At 51.1% G+C, this 14770-nt stretch overlaps 1 protein-coding gene across 1 annotated transcript in view; it reads left to right on the top strand.

The window, feature by feature from the left end:
* Positions 1-1587: 1587 nt before the first annotated feature.
* The window catches only part of HSPA12A (heat shock protein family A (Hsp70) member 12A), a 75814-nt gene continuing 62631 nt past the window's right edge, over positions 1588-14770 (top strand). Inside the window, exon 1 of the mRNA XM_061162739.1 lies at positions 1588-1687. Coding sequence (XP_061018722.1) covers positions 1645-1687 — 43 coding nt within the window. The 5' untranslated portion in view covers positions 1588-1644. The remainder of the gene's footprint in view (positions 1688-14770) is intronic.

Raw genomic sequence — 14770 nt, 5'->3', positions numbered from 1 at the left:
ACTTTCCTGTGGTTTCATACACAGCCAGAGACCATACATTTGGGTTTTTTAAAAATTAATTATTTACTTATTTATTGGTTGCATTGGGTCTTCATTGTTGCGTGGTGACTAGGCAACTAGTTGCAGTGCTCTAGCTTCCCATTGCCGCGGCTTCTCGTTGCAGAGCACAGGTTCTAGGGCTTGCTGGCTCAGTAGTTGTGGCACACAGGCTAAGTTGCCTCCTGACATGAGGGATCTTCCTGGACCAGGGATTGAACCTGTATCCCTTGCATTGGCAGGTGGATTCCCACCCACTGGACCACTAAGGAAGCCTGAGATTTTTAATGTATGCAGATAGATAACAAGTTCATCCTTTTAACTCATCACACTACCATTACTTTCTAAGCAGACCCTAGTCTCCAGGCTCTCCCTGTAGCCCTCTGCCCACCCCATCCTCCATCAATCGAGTGCAGGATGACTAAAGGCTAAGTGCCCTTTGGGAGCTGTGGCCCATCTCAGGGTGGAGAAGCTGGTGGTGTTGACCTGGGTGGGATTCCAGCCTGGGCAGTTACTTGCTGTGTGTGTTCTTGGAATCATCATTTAACACCTTCAAATCTGTTTCCTTATCTGCAAAATGGGGATCTCTGGTCCCGACCTCTCAGAGTTTTCCAGAGAAAATGAGATAAGGCTCTTAAGGGCTTAGCATAGTGTCAGGCAGTAGGGGAAGGATCCAGTAACTGATCATTAGAATCTTATCATAGCCTAGTTGCCTCTTCGCATAGCGGACTCAAAAGCCACCTGGCCAGGATCAAACAGGTGCGGGTGGCGCGTGTGTGGTGGAGCCAGAGGAGAGGGAGAATGAATCACTGACTCCCAATCCCTGAATTATTAATGTCGTTATTCTCAGATTGTAAGGAGGGCCCGGGCGGAGCCCATATATGGAAGATTCTGTTCAGCCTCCGCGGCAGGCGCCTCCCAGGTTCCGAGTTGCCATGGAGTCCGGCAGGTGGCCTGGAGGCTGATGCGGTGATGCCCAGAGCACGGCCCGCGCGCTGGTCCTCCGCCTGCGGCCTGAGCGCTGCGGCGCCGGGTTCCGCCTTCACGCGGATCCTTGACGGTTCCTCTGGGACCCTGGGGGAGCGGGCGTCCGCTGGAGAGTGGGGTGCTTGTGCGGTGCTTGGTGCGGGACTTCACACCCTTCCGTTCCAAAGGCCGGACGCGCCGCGGGGCCAAGGGGCCTGACATCCAGTCCCCGCCGCTCGCCCATCAGAGCGCCCAGCGCGCGCCTGCGTCCGGCCAGCTACCAGGCCTGGGGCGCGCCCATCACCCCGGGCGCGGCCGCTTCAGGGGCGAGCCCCGGAAAGGAGGGGCCCGGCTAGGCGCGGCGGGTCGGGCGGGAGGACCCCGGGCTCTCGGGCTGGGCCGGACGCCGCGCCTTCTTTCCCCAACGGGCCGGCGGGGCGGGGCGCGGGGCGCGGGGCGCGGGGCGGGCCCGGGAGGAGCGCGGGGAGGAGCTCGAGCTGCGGCGGCGGCCTCGTCAGAGCAGTGCTCCCGCTGCCCGGCGGCTCAGACCCGGCCCGAGCGCCGCCGAGAACACGGACCCGGACCTGCACGGGCTCGGACGCCGCGCCGGGGGCTCCTCTCGCGGGCGGGGGCTGCGCGACCATGGCGGACAAGGAGGCCGGCGGCGGCGACCCGGGGTCCCGAGGTGAGCGCGCGGCGCGGGGTCCTGCGGTGCGGCGGGGCGGGCCGGGGAGGGAGGGGGTGCGCTCGGCCGGGCGCTCCGCAGCCCCATCGCGGGCCGCGGGAAAGTAGGCGGCCCCATCCCGGCCTTCCCTAGCCCCCTTCCCTCTTAGGGCCGAGGGCAGCACCGCGGCGGGACCGGGGATCCGGGGGGCGGGGGGGACTAGAAGGTGGCCCGCCGGTCACGTGCTCCGCTCCCGGCTGGGGTGCGGGCACTGCGGCGAGGACCGCAGCCCCCTCCCGGACACCGCGCTGCCCCCGCCGCGGGATGTCGCCTCCTGCGGGGCCCAGTGAGAGTCTGGGAGAGCGTCGTCTCCCCTGGCCATCCGCTGAGTGCTCTGCTGGGGACACCCGCGCTGGCCATTTAAACGGCCGGCCACGGGTAATACGGTGTCCCCGGCCGCTCATTTTCGTGACTCAGCGAGGCGGGGGTGGGAACCAGGGGGAGTCAGAGATTTGGAACTGTTTTCTCACCCCGCAGAGGCCGGGAGCGGCGCGCCCGGAGAGTGCGGGCTGTAGTTCCGGGCCCTGCTGCATCCCAGTCTCAATCGCCGCCCATCCCCCGGGGATTCTCAGGGCCGAGGAGAAGCGAAGCAGCGGGGGCCCGCTGCCACCTCTCGCCCGGAATTGCGGGGAGGAGACGGCGCCCGGTGCAGAGGACAGACGCTCGCATTTCGCAAATGTGCCAGGGCAGCTTTCTTGGGGGAAGCGTGGTTTGTGCTCAGAAAGTGGGGGGACGGAGGGCGGGTAAGGAGTGAGACGGGACCTGGAAGCAGGGGAAAGCAGAAGGGCAGCTCTTGGAGCCTAGAGCTATAAATCAGGGCTTCGCCAGTAGAGGAGACGGGCTGGCCAGAATTGCGGGTCCCAAGTGGGGAAAGTTGGGCGCACGGAGGCTGCCGCGCGTCCCTGACCTGCAAAGCCTCGGCAGGAGCAGCTGCGGGACGGGGAGCGTAGCCCGGCGGCTGCTTCCGAAGCGACTAGGCAAGCCTCCTAGCGCGGATGAAATTGAAATGCCGGAGGCATAAGAGAAAATTCATCCAGCGGAGGAGCGCCCGGCTTTGCGGGGACCCCACTAGAGCCGGGGAAACTGAGTCAGATGGCAGCACAACCGCCCCAAGAAGTGTCCTCCCAGTCTTGGGGTTCTGTGGCGGTGTCCCCCGCCCTCTGCTGCGCTCGGAGCCGCACCTGCCCCCTCCCCAGCCCATTGTTCCTGCGGATCTGGGAGGTGCCTCCCCACTCGGCACTGCAGTGGTGGGGGAGCGCTGTGGGGAGGGAGATCCTGACACCGTTCACTCCCGGGAGGGACGTGGAGAGTCCAGGCGGGGCCCAAACGCAGCATCCTGAATCTGCCCCCCTCCCCTCCCCTTGCTGGGGAGGAGGTGACAAACGCCCGCAGTGGCTGGAGGATGTCTTTTGTCTGAACATCACTCAGCAACTGGTTTGATTTATCTTTTCCCCACCCTTTTCCTTTAAATTGGGGGAAAAAAAAAAAAGGATGAAAAGGAGGGACATCAGAAAGGCTAAGGATTGCTAAAGCTTAAGTTAGGGAACCGGCTTCTTGCTTTTCCTGCTAGAAGAGTGAATGGCTGTACCCAATGCAAGGTGGGCCGTAGGGCTTGTCAATCAGAGAGTGAGCAGAAATGTGCACTAACCTCCCCCAACCCCACTCTGGTAAAAATGGAATTTAGCACCCTTACCCTGCAGGTGGGCTTCCCAAGTGGCGGTAGAGGTAAAGAACCCACTTGCCAATGCAGAAGTAGTAAGAGACTCAGGGTTCGATCCCCGCATTGGGAAGATCTGGAGGAGGGCATGTCAACCCACTCCAGTATTCTTGGCTGGAGAATTCTACGGATGGAGGAGCCTGGTGGGCTACAATGCATGGGGTCACAGAGAGTAGGGACACAATTGAAGCAACTTAGCACACACCCTGCACGCACACATGCACACACACACACAGACACACACAGACACACACACACACACACACACACAGAGGCACTGTGTAGTTGTCTCTCCTCCCCATCCAGGATGTGGATACATGCTGGGTGTGCTGGGCCACCTGCCACTGCTGCCTGCCTGTTCTAGGGTGTCTCTTCACTTTCAGGGCTCTGCGGTTCAAAGTGCACTGTGACAATTCCAGGCACATGGACTTGGGGTACAGAAAGAGTCCCTGGTAGCTCCCTGCTTCTCTCTGGCCTCCACCCCTTCATCTATAAAATGAGAGATATTAATAGTATCTCATAAGAGCAAAGCCTGCTTAGCCACCACCTGACACATCTATTCCTAAGGCTTCCTCACTGCATATTCTGTGCTGGGCATGAACATGTATTACTTTATTTTTTGAAGCTGCGCCAGAAACCTGTGACCAGCATTGTCCTTTTACTGGGTAGGAAATCTAAGCCTAGGTAGAATGACTTATCCAAGGTCACACATCTAATAAGTATTGATTTGGACCCAGGCCATCTGATTCCAGGGCTCCAGCCCTTTACCACCATCCTGTATAGCCCCTGTGGGCCAGTGATTACCATTCTATTAGGGACATAAAGATGACTGTCCTTCAGGGGATTATTTCAAGGTTTCTCTTGGTGCCAGAGGCATCAAAGTGGTTGGGACCTGTGAGCAGTGGGAACACCGGGTGATGGGGTATGCTGGAAGGGCTGGCCATAAAGCTTTTACCCATAAATCAAGTGGGAATGGCCTTGGGGAGGTGCCTATGAAACAAGAATATCAGGTTGGTAGTAATTGAAGCTGGATAGTGGGTACATGACCGTTCATTACTATTCCGTTTGCTTTGTATGTGCTTGAAAATTTCCTTAATAGAACATTTAAATTAGTTAATTTGTAAAATCAGAAGGGCCACCCTTTAACCCTTGGAGCTTTGGACCGAAAAGTCTGAGATGACTTTCAATCTTGCTCCTGCCAAGAGCTGAGCTGGTTGACACTTGGAGCCCTAGAAGGATGAGATGAGATGCAGCAGGGTTGGGGTGACTGAGGGTGGGCTAGCTCCTATGGTGACTGAGTCAGACCTAGATGTGGTCAGTGGAAACCAGGTAGTTTGCTCCAGGGTCAGTGGGAGGGTGAGTAAGAAAATGCACAGTCAGCAGGGGTTTTGCCAGGATTGGGGGTGACTTTGGAGGTGGTGCTTTGGACTTTGGAGATGGGATTCTGACTCTTTGCAACCCCATGGACTGTAACCCACCAGACTCCTCTGTCCACGGGATTTCCCAGGCAAGAACACTGGAGTGGTTACCGTTCACTTCTCCAGGATATCTTCCTGACCCAGGGATGGAATCCTGGTCTCCTGTATTGCAGGCAGATTCTTTAAGTCTGAGCCACCAGGGAATCCCACATCCTGACAGGTAATCATAATAAAAGTAACCATTTAAAATAATGACATTTACTGAGGACTTAGTTTATTCTAAAATCTGAGAGTACTGAATTATCTCATTTAGCCCTGATCACGTTTGTTATTGCTTCCCTGGTGGCGCAGTGGTAAAGAATCCGCCTGCCAGTGTAGCAGATGCAGGGGACTCAGGTTGGATCCTTGGGTTGGGAAGATCCCCTGGAGAAGGGAATGACTATCCACTCCAGTATTCTTGCCTGGGAAGTTCCATGGACAGAGGAGCCCGGTGGATTCTAGTCCATGAGGTTGTAAAGAGTCGGACACTGTATAGAGACAGTAACATGGAAACTTACATTACCATTTGGAAAATAGATAGCTAATGGGAATTTGCTGTATGTTTCAAGAAACTCAAACAGGGGCTCTGTATCAACCTAGAAGGGCAGGATAGGGAGGAAGATGGGAGGGAGGTTCAAAAGGGAGGGGATATATGTATACCTATCACTGATTCATGTTGAGGTTTGACAGAAAACAACAAAATTCTATAAAGCAATTATACTTCAATTTAAAAATGAATTAAAAAAAAGAGTCCCGATATAACTAAAGGATTGAGCATGCACACACATTTGTTATTGAATGGATGACTCTTCGAGGGGGCCCTTTTACGCCCAATTTGCTGAGGAGAAAGCTGCCAGGTTAGCGTGGCACAGCTGGAAATGGGCTGAGTGAGGGTTAGGAGGTAGTCTGCCAGCACATACAGGGCCCTCAGGGAATTGTACTGAGTGTCTGGGTGAGTGAGTATGTGACTAATAGAGCGTGACTAGTCGCCCCGCTTTCCTGTGGCCACTAAACTACAGGTGGACGTCGAAGGTGCTGGTTGTGGCTCCCAGAGGAGCGGAGAAAAGGCTGAAGTGATGCTCTGAGTATCGTTAGGTAGGGCTGTAGTCATGGGATTCACATCCATGTCCGTACCTGCCTGGAAGCTGGGTCCCCTGTCACTGTGACGTACCCCTTGTGCACGATTGCCACATCATCCCCTGCGTTTCCCAGAGCCCTGTCCTCTGCTTTGGCCCTCATGCAGTTCCTCCTGTCTGGAAAATCCTCACTTTCTCTAGCAAACTCCTGTTCGTCCTTCAAAACTCAGTTCAGGTAGCACTTCTCAGGAAGCCTTCCTAGACTCCTCCGTCCGGATGAGATCCCAGCTGTGTGGTCCAGAGCCTTTGGTACTAGCCATTGGTGATCCCAGCTACTGTTCAGTTTTACATGTGAATATCCCACTGACTCCCCCAACAGCCCTATGTGTGCGTGCTAAGTCACTTCAGTCGTGTCCGACTCTTTGCGACACTATAGATTGTGTCCTGCCAGACTCCTCTGTCCATGGAATTCTCCAGGCAAGAATACTGGAGTGGGTTGCCATGCCCTCCTCCAGGGGATCTTCCTGACCCAGGGAAGCCCAACAGCCTTATGAGTTTGGAGAGTGTTATTATTAACCCATTTTGTTGATGAGGCAGTTGAGGCCTTTGAGGAACTTGGTATCTTGAATGCTAGAGTTGGGGTAGGGATCAGTCCTCGAGCCTAAAAGCTTGTGCTGTTTCTTTCAATCCCTTTTCTCTCAACACGGGCAGGGACTATGCCTTTCATTTCCATACTCTTAGCAAGGGTTCCAGTCCCATCACTTCATGGCAAATAGATGGGGAAACAGTGGAAACAACAGTGGCTGATTTTATTTTGGGGGGCTCCAAAATCACAGCAGATGGTGACTGCAGCCATAAAATTAAAAGATGCTGACTGCTTGAAAGGAAAGTTATGACCAACCTAGTCAGCATATAAAAAAGCAGAGACATTACTTTGGCAACAAAGGTCCATCTAGTCAAGGCTATGGTTTTTCCAGTAGTCATATATGGATATGAGATTGGACTATAAAGAAAGCTGAGCGCCAAAGAATTGATGCTTTTTTGAACTGTGGTGTCAGAGAAGACTCTTGAGAGTCCCTTGGACTGCAAGGAGATCCAACCAGTCCATCTTAAAGGAAATCAGGCCTGGATATTCATTGGAAGGACTGATGTTGAAGCTGAAACTCCAATCCTTTGTCCACCTGGTACAAAGAATTGACTCATTTGAAAAGACCCTAATACTGGGAAAGAGTGAGGGCAGGAGGAGAAGGGAGGGACAGAGGATGAGATGGTTGGATGGCATCACCGACTCAATAGATGTGAATTTGAGTAAACTCTGGGAGTTGGTGGTGGACAGGGAGGCCTGGCGTGCTGTGGTCCATGGGGTTGCAAAGAGTTGGACGTGACTGAGCGACTGGACTGAACTGAACTGAATTGAGGAAGGGCACACAGTAGGCGCTCAATAAATGTCCTACTGTGTGTCGAGTGCATCTCAGTCAGCAAGCTGTGAGGGAGCACCGCAGTAGGGAGTGGCATCTTCAGTCCTGCCCACTCCACAGGGCAGTGGGCGCTTCTAGAAACTCAGATGCTCAGCAGTGGGCGGAAGCTGGAGAGGGAGGCGGGTGGGGCTCCATCAACCCCTGAAGAGATGCAACTTTGATTCCAACAAGGCTGTGAGTGACGACTCAATCTTGTGGGGGCGAAATGCTCTCCTCACACAAATAGGCCTCTTTGGTGAGGGAGAAAGCGTCTTTATTATCGCGGCGCATAATTAGAATGGCAGGGAGGAACCAGGGCTTTAGTGAATGAGCAGCATGTGGCTGGGAGCGCTCGCCTCCCACCCAGGTCTGGGCCTCGCCAGGAGAGCAGGGTGGGCAAACGAGATGGCCAGGAAGAGCAAGCCCTGCTCAGAAACGACCCTGACCCCATCGCAAAGGACTGGACTCTGCAAATCCTCCTGCATTCCTTTTGTTGCAAATAAGTCCCGGTCCCCACTGTTGGTCAGATGTACCCTAGAGGTGCAGAGGGCTGGAGGAGCAAAGTAGCTTTGGAGCCCTAAGACTCCGGGTTGGTTCTACTCAGCTTTCCTTGCCTGGTCAGTGAAAGGGGCAAATGATGCCTGCTGGCTCTGTTGTGGAAATAGTGGAGATCATGGGTGGGCAGAAAGCTGTTTTGAATGCCTTTCAACACCTTTCTCAACACTGCAGATTGCACTGCTGGGGAACAAGAATGAAGCCAACTGTCCTCCAGGGCTGATCTGGAAGGGGTGATGCTGGGAGCCACAGTTTTCGGCCGCTGGACACTCCCTGGTGTTAGAACCACTGTGGTTCTCTATCCAGGCTGCCTATTAGAAGTACTTGGGGAGTGTTTTAAAATTCCTGTTGCCCTGGTCCTGATGCCCATCCCAGAAACTATTCTATCCGGACCTCTTTGGGGGAGCAGACAAGTTTGAGAATCACTGAGTTTTCACATGTCTGCATTTCGGACTTGGGACTTCAGCACACGGTGGGTGGAGGGCAGGGAGCAGCTGACACGGTCCACTCCCCAGTGCTGGACTGTCTGAGTCAGCAGGTAGGTTTCAGCACCAGCCCTGTGTTAAACACTTCACTTTTACGTCTCATTTAATCCTCATAAATACTCCATTAAGTGGGTGATTTTACACAAGGGGAAACTGAGGCTGAACTGAATTAAGTGCATCCCTCCCACCCGTGACCTTGCTTGTGGGGGTGTTGTTACTAGAAGAGAACTCAGACTCTCAGAAAAGCCTCCTCAAGTACCTCCTATCCTCAGGGAACTGTTTCTCAGTCTTCAGCCACTTGTGTGTGTTGTTGTGAGTGTGCATTCATTGGTGTCCAACTCTTTGCGACCCCATGGACTGTAGCCTGCCAGGCTCCTCTGTCCATGGGATTTCCCAGGCAAGAATACAGGAGTGGGTTGCCATTTTCTTCTCTATCGGCCACTTGAGATTCCCCATTTTTTATTCCACCATCTATACCGACCGCCCAAACTGTAATGTACTGTATGATTATTTAAAAAATTGACCTACTGTTTTTTTAACAGACTTATTTTAAGAGTCTTATTTATATCACTTCCACAATAGAAAACTTGTATCACTTGCCATTCAGTTCAGTTCAGTTCAGTCGCTCAGTCATGTCTGACTCTTTGTGACCCCATGAACCACAGCACGCCACAGGCCTCCCTGTGCATCACCAACTCCCGGAGTCCACCCAAACCCATGTCCATCGAGTTGATGATGCCATCCAACCATCTCATCCTCTGTCGTCCCCTTCTCCTCCTGCCCTCAATCTTTTCCAGCTTCAGGGTCTTTTCCAATGAGTCAGCTCTTCGCATCAGGTGGCCAAAGTACTGGAGTTTCAGCTTCAACATCAGTCCTTCCAATGAACACCCAGGACTGATCTCCTTTAGGATGTACTGGTTGGATCAACTTGCAGTCCAAGGGACTCTCAAGAGCCTTCTCCAACACCACAGTTCAAAAGCATCAATTCTTCAGTGCTCAGCTTTCTTTATGGTCCAATTCTCACATCCATACATGACTACTGGAAAAACCATAGCCTTGACTAGACAGACCTTTGTTGGCAAAGTAATGTCTCTGCTTTTTAATATGCTATCTAGGTTGGCTATAACTTTTCTTCCAAAGAGTAAGCGTCTTTTAATTTCATGGTTGCAATCACCATCTTCAGTGATTTTGGAGCCCAGAAAAATAAAATCAGCCACTGTTTCCACTGTTTCCCCATCTATCCACCATGAAGTGATGGGACTGGATGCCATGATCTTAGTTTTCTGAATGTTGAATTTTAAGCCAACTTTTTCACTCTCCTCTTTCACTTTCATTGAGAGTCTCTTTAGTTCTTCTTCACTTTCTGCCATAAGGGTGGTGTCATCTGCATAACTGAGGTTATTGATATTTCTCCCGGCAATCTTGATTCCAGTTTGTGCTTCCTCCAGCTGGGAGAAGGTTTTTTGCTGAGGCTGTGCTCTGGGGGCAGAGGGAGACTAGAGAGTTTTACAGGCAGTCAAGAACATGAAATCATTAGACTGTTTGATAGAATCAGGCTCACGAGGAACTTGAACAGGATAAGAAAAGCCTTAGGAATCACCTGGGGAGGGGTCATTAGAATTCTCATTCCTGGATTTTCTGAAATTAGGCCCACCAGGGAAATGGGGCCTGGGGATATGTTTGCACAGCCCATCAGTGAGTCTTATAATTGGGTGAGAATTAGTGTGAAATGTGACTGCCAGGTCCCTGGCCACCAGGGAAATTGGGACCCTCCCTTGGGGTTGCGGGGGGGATGTCTCTGCATTGGAGTGTATGGCTCTGGGTTGGCCAGGTGGGGAAAAGAGAATGTTCCGGTGGGAATTTACAGGGGAAGTCACCTTGGATTCCAATCCTAGCTTCACTGTGTACCAGTAGTGGGATGCTGGGCAAGTTCCTTACTCCCCCTCCCACCTCAGTTTCCACATCTATAAAATGGGAATAACCTTTGTGCCTATTCTAGAGTGGGTTTTATTTACTCCTATAACCCTTGCTAAGTGCTGAGTATACTTCCTGACTCACGGTGAGTGTTTGCTGTTGTCCACTGTTATTGTTCACTATTATGAATCCTGTGGATGGAGCTCGGGTAGTTATCAGAGGCTGAGTTTCACCCAGGAGGCTCAGAGGAAAAGGAGGGCTGAGAAGCAGTACTGCCAAGATCTCAGTGCTGGGAAGGAGCAGACCCAGCCTGAGCCCCAGGCTGTGTGGCTTCTTGTCCAGCAGGCCCACGACTTTGGAGGAGACTTTGGTGTCTCCACCATGACATTGGTGTCTCAGGATGCTGGCCCTGCTTGGCTTCCACTGAGTCCTTTGCCAAGGCTCTGAGCTCCACATGGGTTTCTGACTGGGGCACCTGTGAGGAATGAGGTCTCTTTGTATCCAGGACTCTAGCCAGGGCTCCCCAGCCTCCACCCTCAGATGCACTCCCAGACCACCACTGGACACACTTGGCCCACTGTGCTGATGCCGCAAGTCTGGAGCTTTGCACATTCTGCTCTGGGCTCTGCCAGGACCACCCTCCTCTTCCAGCCTTGACCTAGTCTTGATAGCTGTGATGTCAGGAAGGGTTAACAGCTGCTCCACAGCACCCCTTCTGGGGAACAGTGCTGGGGAACAACAGTGTATTCACCTTGTTTTTAGTCCACTGATGCTTTCGATTTGTGGTGCTGAAGAAGACTCTTTAGAGTCCCCTGGACTACAAGGAGATCCAGCCAGTCAATCTTAAAGGAAATCAACCCTGAATACTCTTTGGAAGGACTAATGCTGAAGCTGAAGCTCCAATCCTTTGGCCACCTGATACGGACAACTGACTTCTTGAAAAAGACCCTGATGCTGGAAAAGACTGAAGGCAGGAGAAGGGGACAGCAGAGGATGACATGGTCAGATGGCATCACCAACTCAGTGAACATGAGTTTGAGCAAACTCCGAGAGTTGGTGATGAACAGGGAAGCCCAGAGTGCTGCGGTTCATGGGGTCGCAAAGAGTCAGACATGACGTGGCGACTGAACCAACAATAACAACAACGTCTTTAGGGTCACCATGGTCCAGGTTTGCCAGGACAGTTCCTCTCTATGCCCCTTGTCAGTGACAGTATTAATAATGACTCCATTCACTTTCTGAGTATCTCAGTTTGGAAGATGAATTATATGGTTGTATCACTTATCCTTGTCCTTTTCTCAGCCACCAGGGCCTCAAGTGGGATGAGGAACGCAGGAGGGTGTGTGGTTAAATCTGTGCTTTGGCCTCTGACACTTGTGGGTTCAGATGTGTTTAACATCTGGGTGTAAAATTGTTGGGCCTCAGCTTCTTCTGCTGAAAACAAGGATGATTAATAATTCTGCTCCATTGGGGTGCTGTGACAATTGAGAGATGATATGTCCAGGGCTGGGCATAAGCCTGGTACCTAGAGGGGGCTCAGGAAGTGGCTACAATTGATTATTATTATTGTTGGTTTGATTTTGGAGATGTAATGGCTAAACATGGGATCTGGAGCCTGACTGCCTGGTTTCATCTCTGGGCTGTGCCCTTTACCTGTTGTGTGGCCCTAGCAAGTGGGGCTTCCCTGGTGGCTCAGATGGTAAAGAATCTGCCTTCAACACAGGAGACTTGGATTCGATCCCTGGGTCAGGAAGATCCCCTGGAGAAGGGAATGGATACCCACTCCAGTATTCTTGCCTGGAGAATCCCATGCATAGAGGAGGCTGGCAGGTTACAGTTCATGGGGTCACAGTGAGTCCAATGCAACTGAGTGACTAACACACACAGCAAGTTACGTACCTCTTAAAAGCTCAGTTTTCTCATCTGTGAACTGTAGATTAACTTCATGTGGTTTTTTATAAGAATTAAATGAGTTTATACAAGAAAGGTACTTAAAGCCAACCACAAGCTAGACATTAAGTTAATATTAGCTATTATTATTAGCTGTTATTGTCATTATGAAAAATAGTTCCAAGTTACATTCCTGTAGCCCAGAAGAATTATCCAATGTATTAGTTTCCTATTGCCGTAGTAAAAATGATCACAAAGACAGTGGCATAAAACAACACAAATGTATTATCTTATAGTCTGGAGACTGGAAGTCATTCCAAAGTGGGTCTCATTGGTCTAAAATCAAGGTGTTGGCGGAGCTGTGTTCCTGTGGAGGCTCTACGGGAGAATATGCTTCCTTGCGTTTTTTAGCTCTAGAGGTCACCTGCATTTTTGGCTTGTGGCCCCTTCGTCCATCTTTAAGTGCATCATCACTCCAGTCTGCTTCCCTTGTATGTCTTCTTCCTGACTCGGCCCCTCCTACCTTCTTCCTCTAAGGACCCTTGTACAAGGATCTCTTATTTAGGCCCATCTGGACAATCCAGGGTACTCCCCCTCTTCCAAGATCCTGAATTTCATCACATCAACAAAAGTCCTTTTTTTCCTATATTCACAGGCTCTAGGGGTTAGAACATAGGCATATTTGGGGGACTGTCTACCGCAGTCTGAAAGATTTAGGTGCATTAGTTAGAGAGCCTTCAGCGTTGCCCAGGAGCAACGTAAATGTTGCAAACTTTTCCTCCTCTGGGTTGTATATCTGTCGGGTTCCTCTGGAACCTGCAGAACGATGCCCTCCTGGAGTTTGGGTTGTTGGTCAGCCCTTGGCCTTTTCTTTTAATTTAACATTTTTTAAAAATTTTATTTTTGGCTGTGTTGGTTTTCGCTGCTGTGTGCAGGCTTTCTCTAGTTGCACAAGTGGAGGCTGCTCTTCCTTTCGGTGTGCAGGCCTCTCACTGCCGTGGCCTCTTGTTGCAGTGTGTGGGCTGTAGGGTGCATGGGTTCAGTAGCTGTGGTGCAAGGGCTTAGTTGTCCCGCAGCATGTGGGATCTTCCTGGATCAGGGATCAAACCTGTGTCCCCTGCATTGGCAGGCAGATTCTTAACCACTGGACCACCAGGGAAGTCGAGCCCTTGGCTTCTAACAAATCCTGGTAGGGTCTTTGGAGACACTGCTATTCTGGGGGCTCAATTAGATCCTTCTCAGGAGCCTAAAGAAAGAATCATTGATACCTGAATGAAAGACTTATGCCCAAATGGGGAAAACTATTAAATTAACAACAAATTAATGAAATGTCTGCAAAATAAGTGGCTTCCTGAGGAGTCCTATAAAATCATTCTGCTGCATCCTAGTGCTGAAAGCAAGTCACCAGGCCAGCCAGATAGATGCAAGGAGTGGAGAAATAGACTCCACCTCTTAGTAGGAGGTGCTGTGAAAAATTTGTGGCTGTTTTTAATCTAACAGAGTCAGCTTGACTCAAATGTTAAAAGTACAAACCTTAAAAACTTGTACATTTTCAAGTAACTTGTTGGTTAGATTTTCTTACTTTCTAAGATGTTCATGCCAATTGTCCAGAAATCAGCCCTTTGTAAATCAGATGTTCAGTTCAGTCCAGTCGCTCAGTCATGTCCAATTCCTTGCAACCCCGTGGACTGCAGCACACCAGGCTTCCCCGTCCATCACTGACTCCTGGAGCCTGCTCAGACTCATGTCCATTGAGTTGGTGATGCCATCCAACCATCTCATCCTCTGTCGTCCCCTTCTCCTCCTGCCTTCAATCTTTCCCAGCATCAGGGTCTTTTCCAGTGAGTCATTTCTTCGCATCAGGTGGACAAAGTATTGGAGTTTCAGCTTCAGCATCAGTCCTTCCAATGAATATTCAGGCCTGATTTCCTTTAGGATGGACAGGTTTTATCTCCTTGCAGTCCAGGGGACTCTCAGGAGTCTTCTCCAACACCACAGTTCAAAAACATCAATTTTTTCGGTGCTCAGCTTTCTTTATAGTCCAACTCTCACATCCATAAATCAGATGTTACTCACAGTCAAATGATCTTAAAAGCCACTTCCAATTATCTTACTCTGGAAATTGTTACAGCATGTATTTCTATGGTTGACAACTGGGGAGATGATGTTGGTATAGATGCAAGTTGTGTTGGCTTGTTGGCAATTTTTCCCAGTGTGTTTATATTTTGGTAGATCAGGGTGGGCTTTCTCATGATTAAAGATCAATCAGAATTAAGAAAAAATTGAAAACATATAGAGGCACCTTCCTTTAGGGCAAGTCGCGGCCATTTTCATATCTTTCCATCCCCTTAAGCTGCATGGGGAAGCTCAGAGAGCAGATGAAGGAGCTGGAAGGCACTGTCCCTTTAAGAAATCAGTGGTGCAGGTGGCCTTCTGGATGGGGCTTTTCGTTTTGATGAGCTCGCTCTCTGTAAGAAGTGAGTGCCCCTGAGG

This window comes from Dama dama, chromosome 15 (assembly GCF_033118175.1).
Source record: "Dama dama isolate Ldn47 chromosome 15, ASM3311817v1, whole genome shotgun sequence".
Classification (NCBI taxonomy): Eukaryota; Metazoa; Chordata; class Mammalia; order Artiodactyla; family Cervidae; genus Dama; species Dama dama.
Note: the sequence above shows the minus strand (reverse complement) of the source record. Positions and strands in the feature narration are given on the sequence as shown.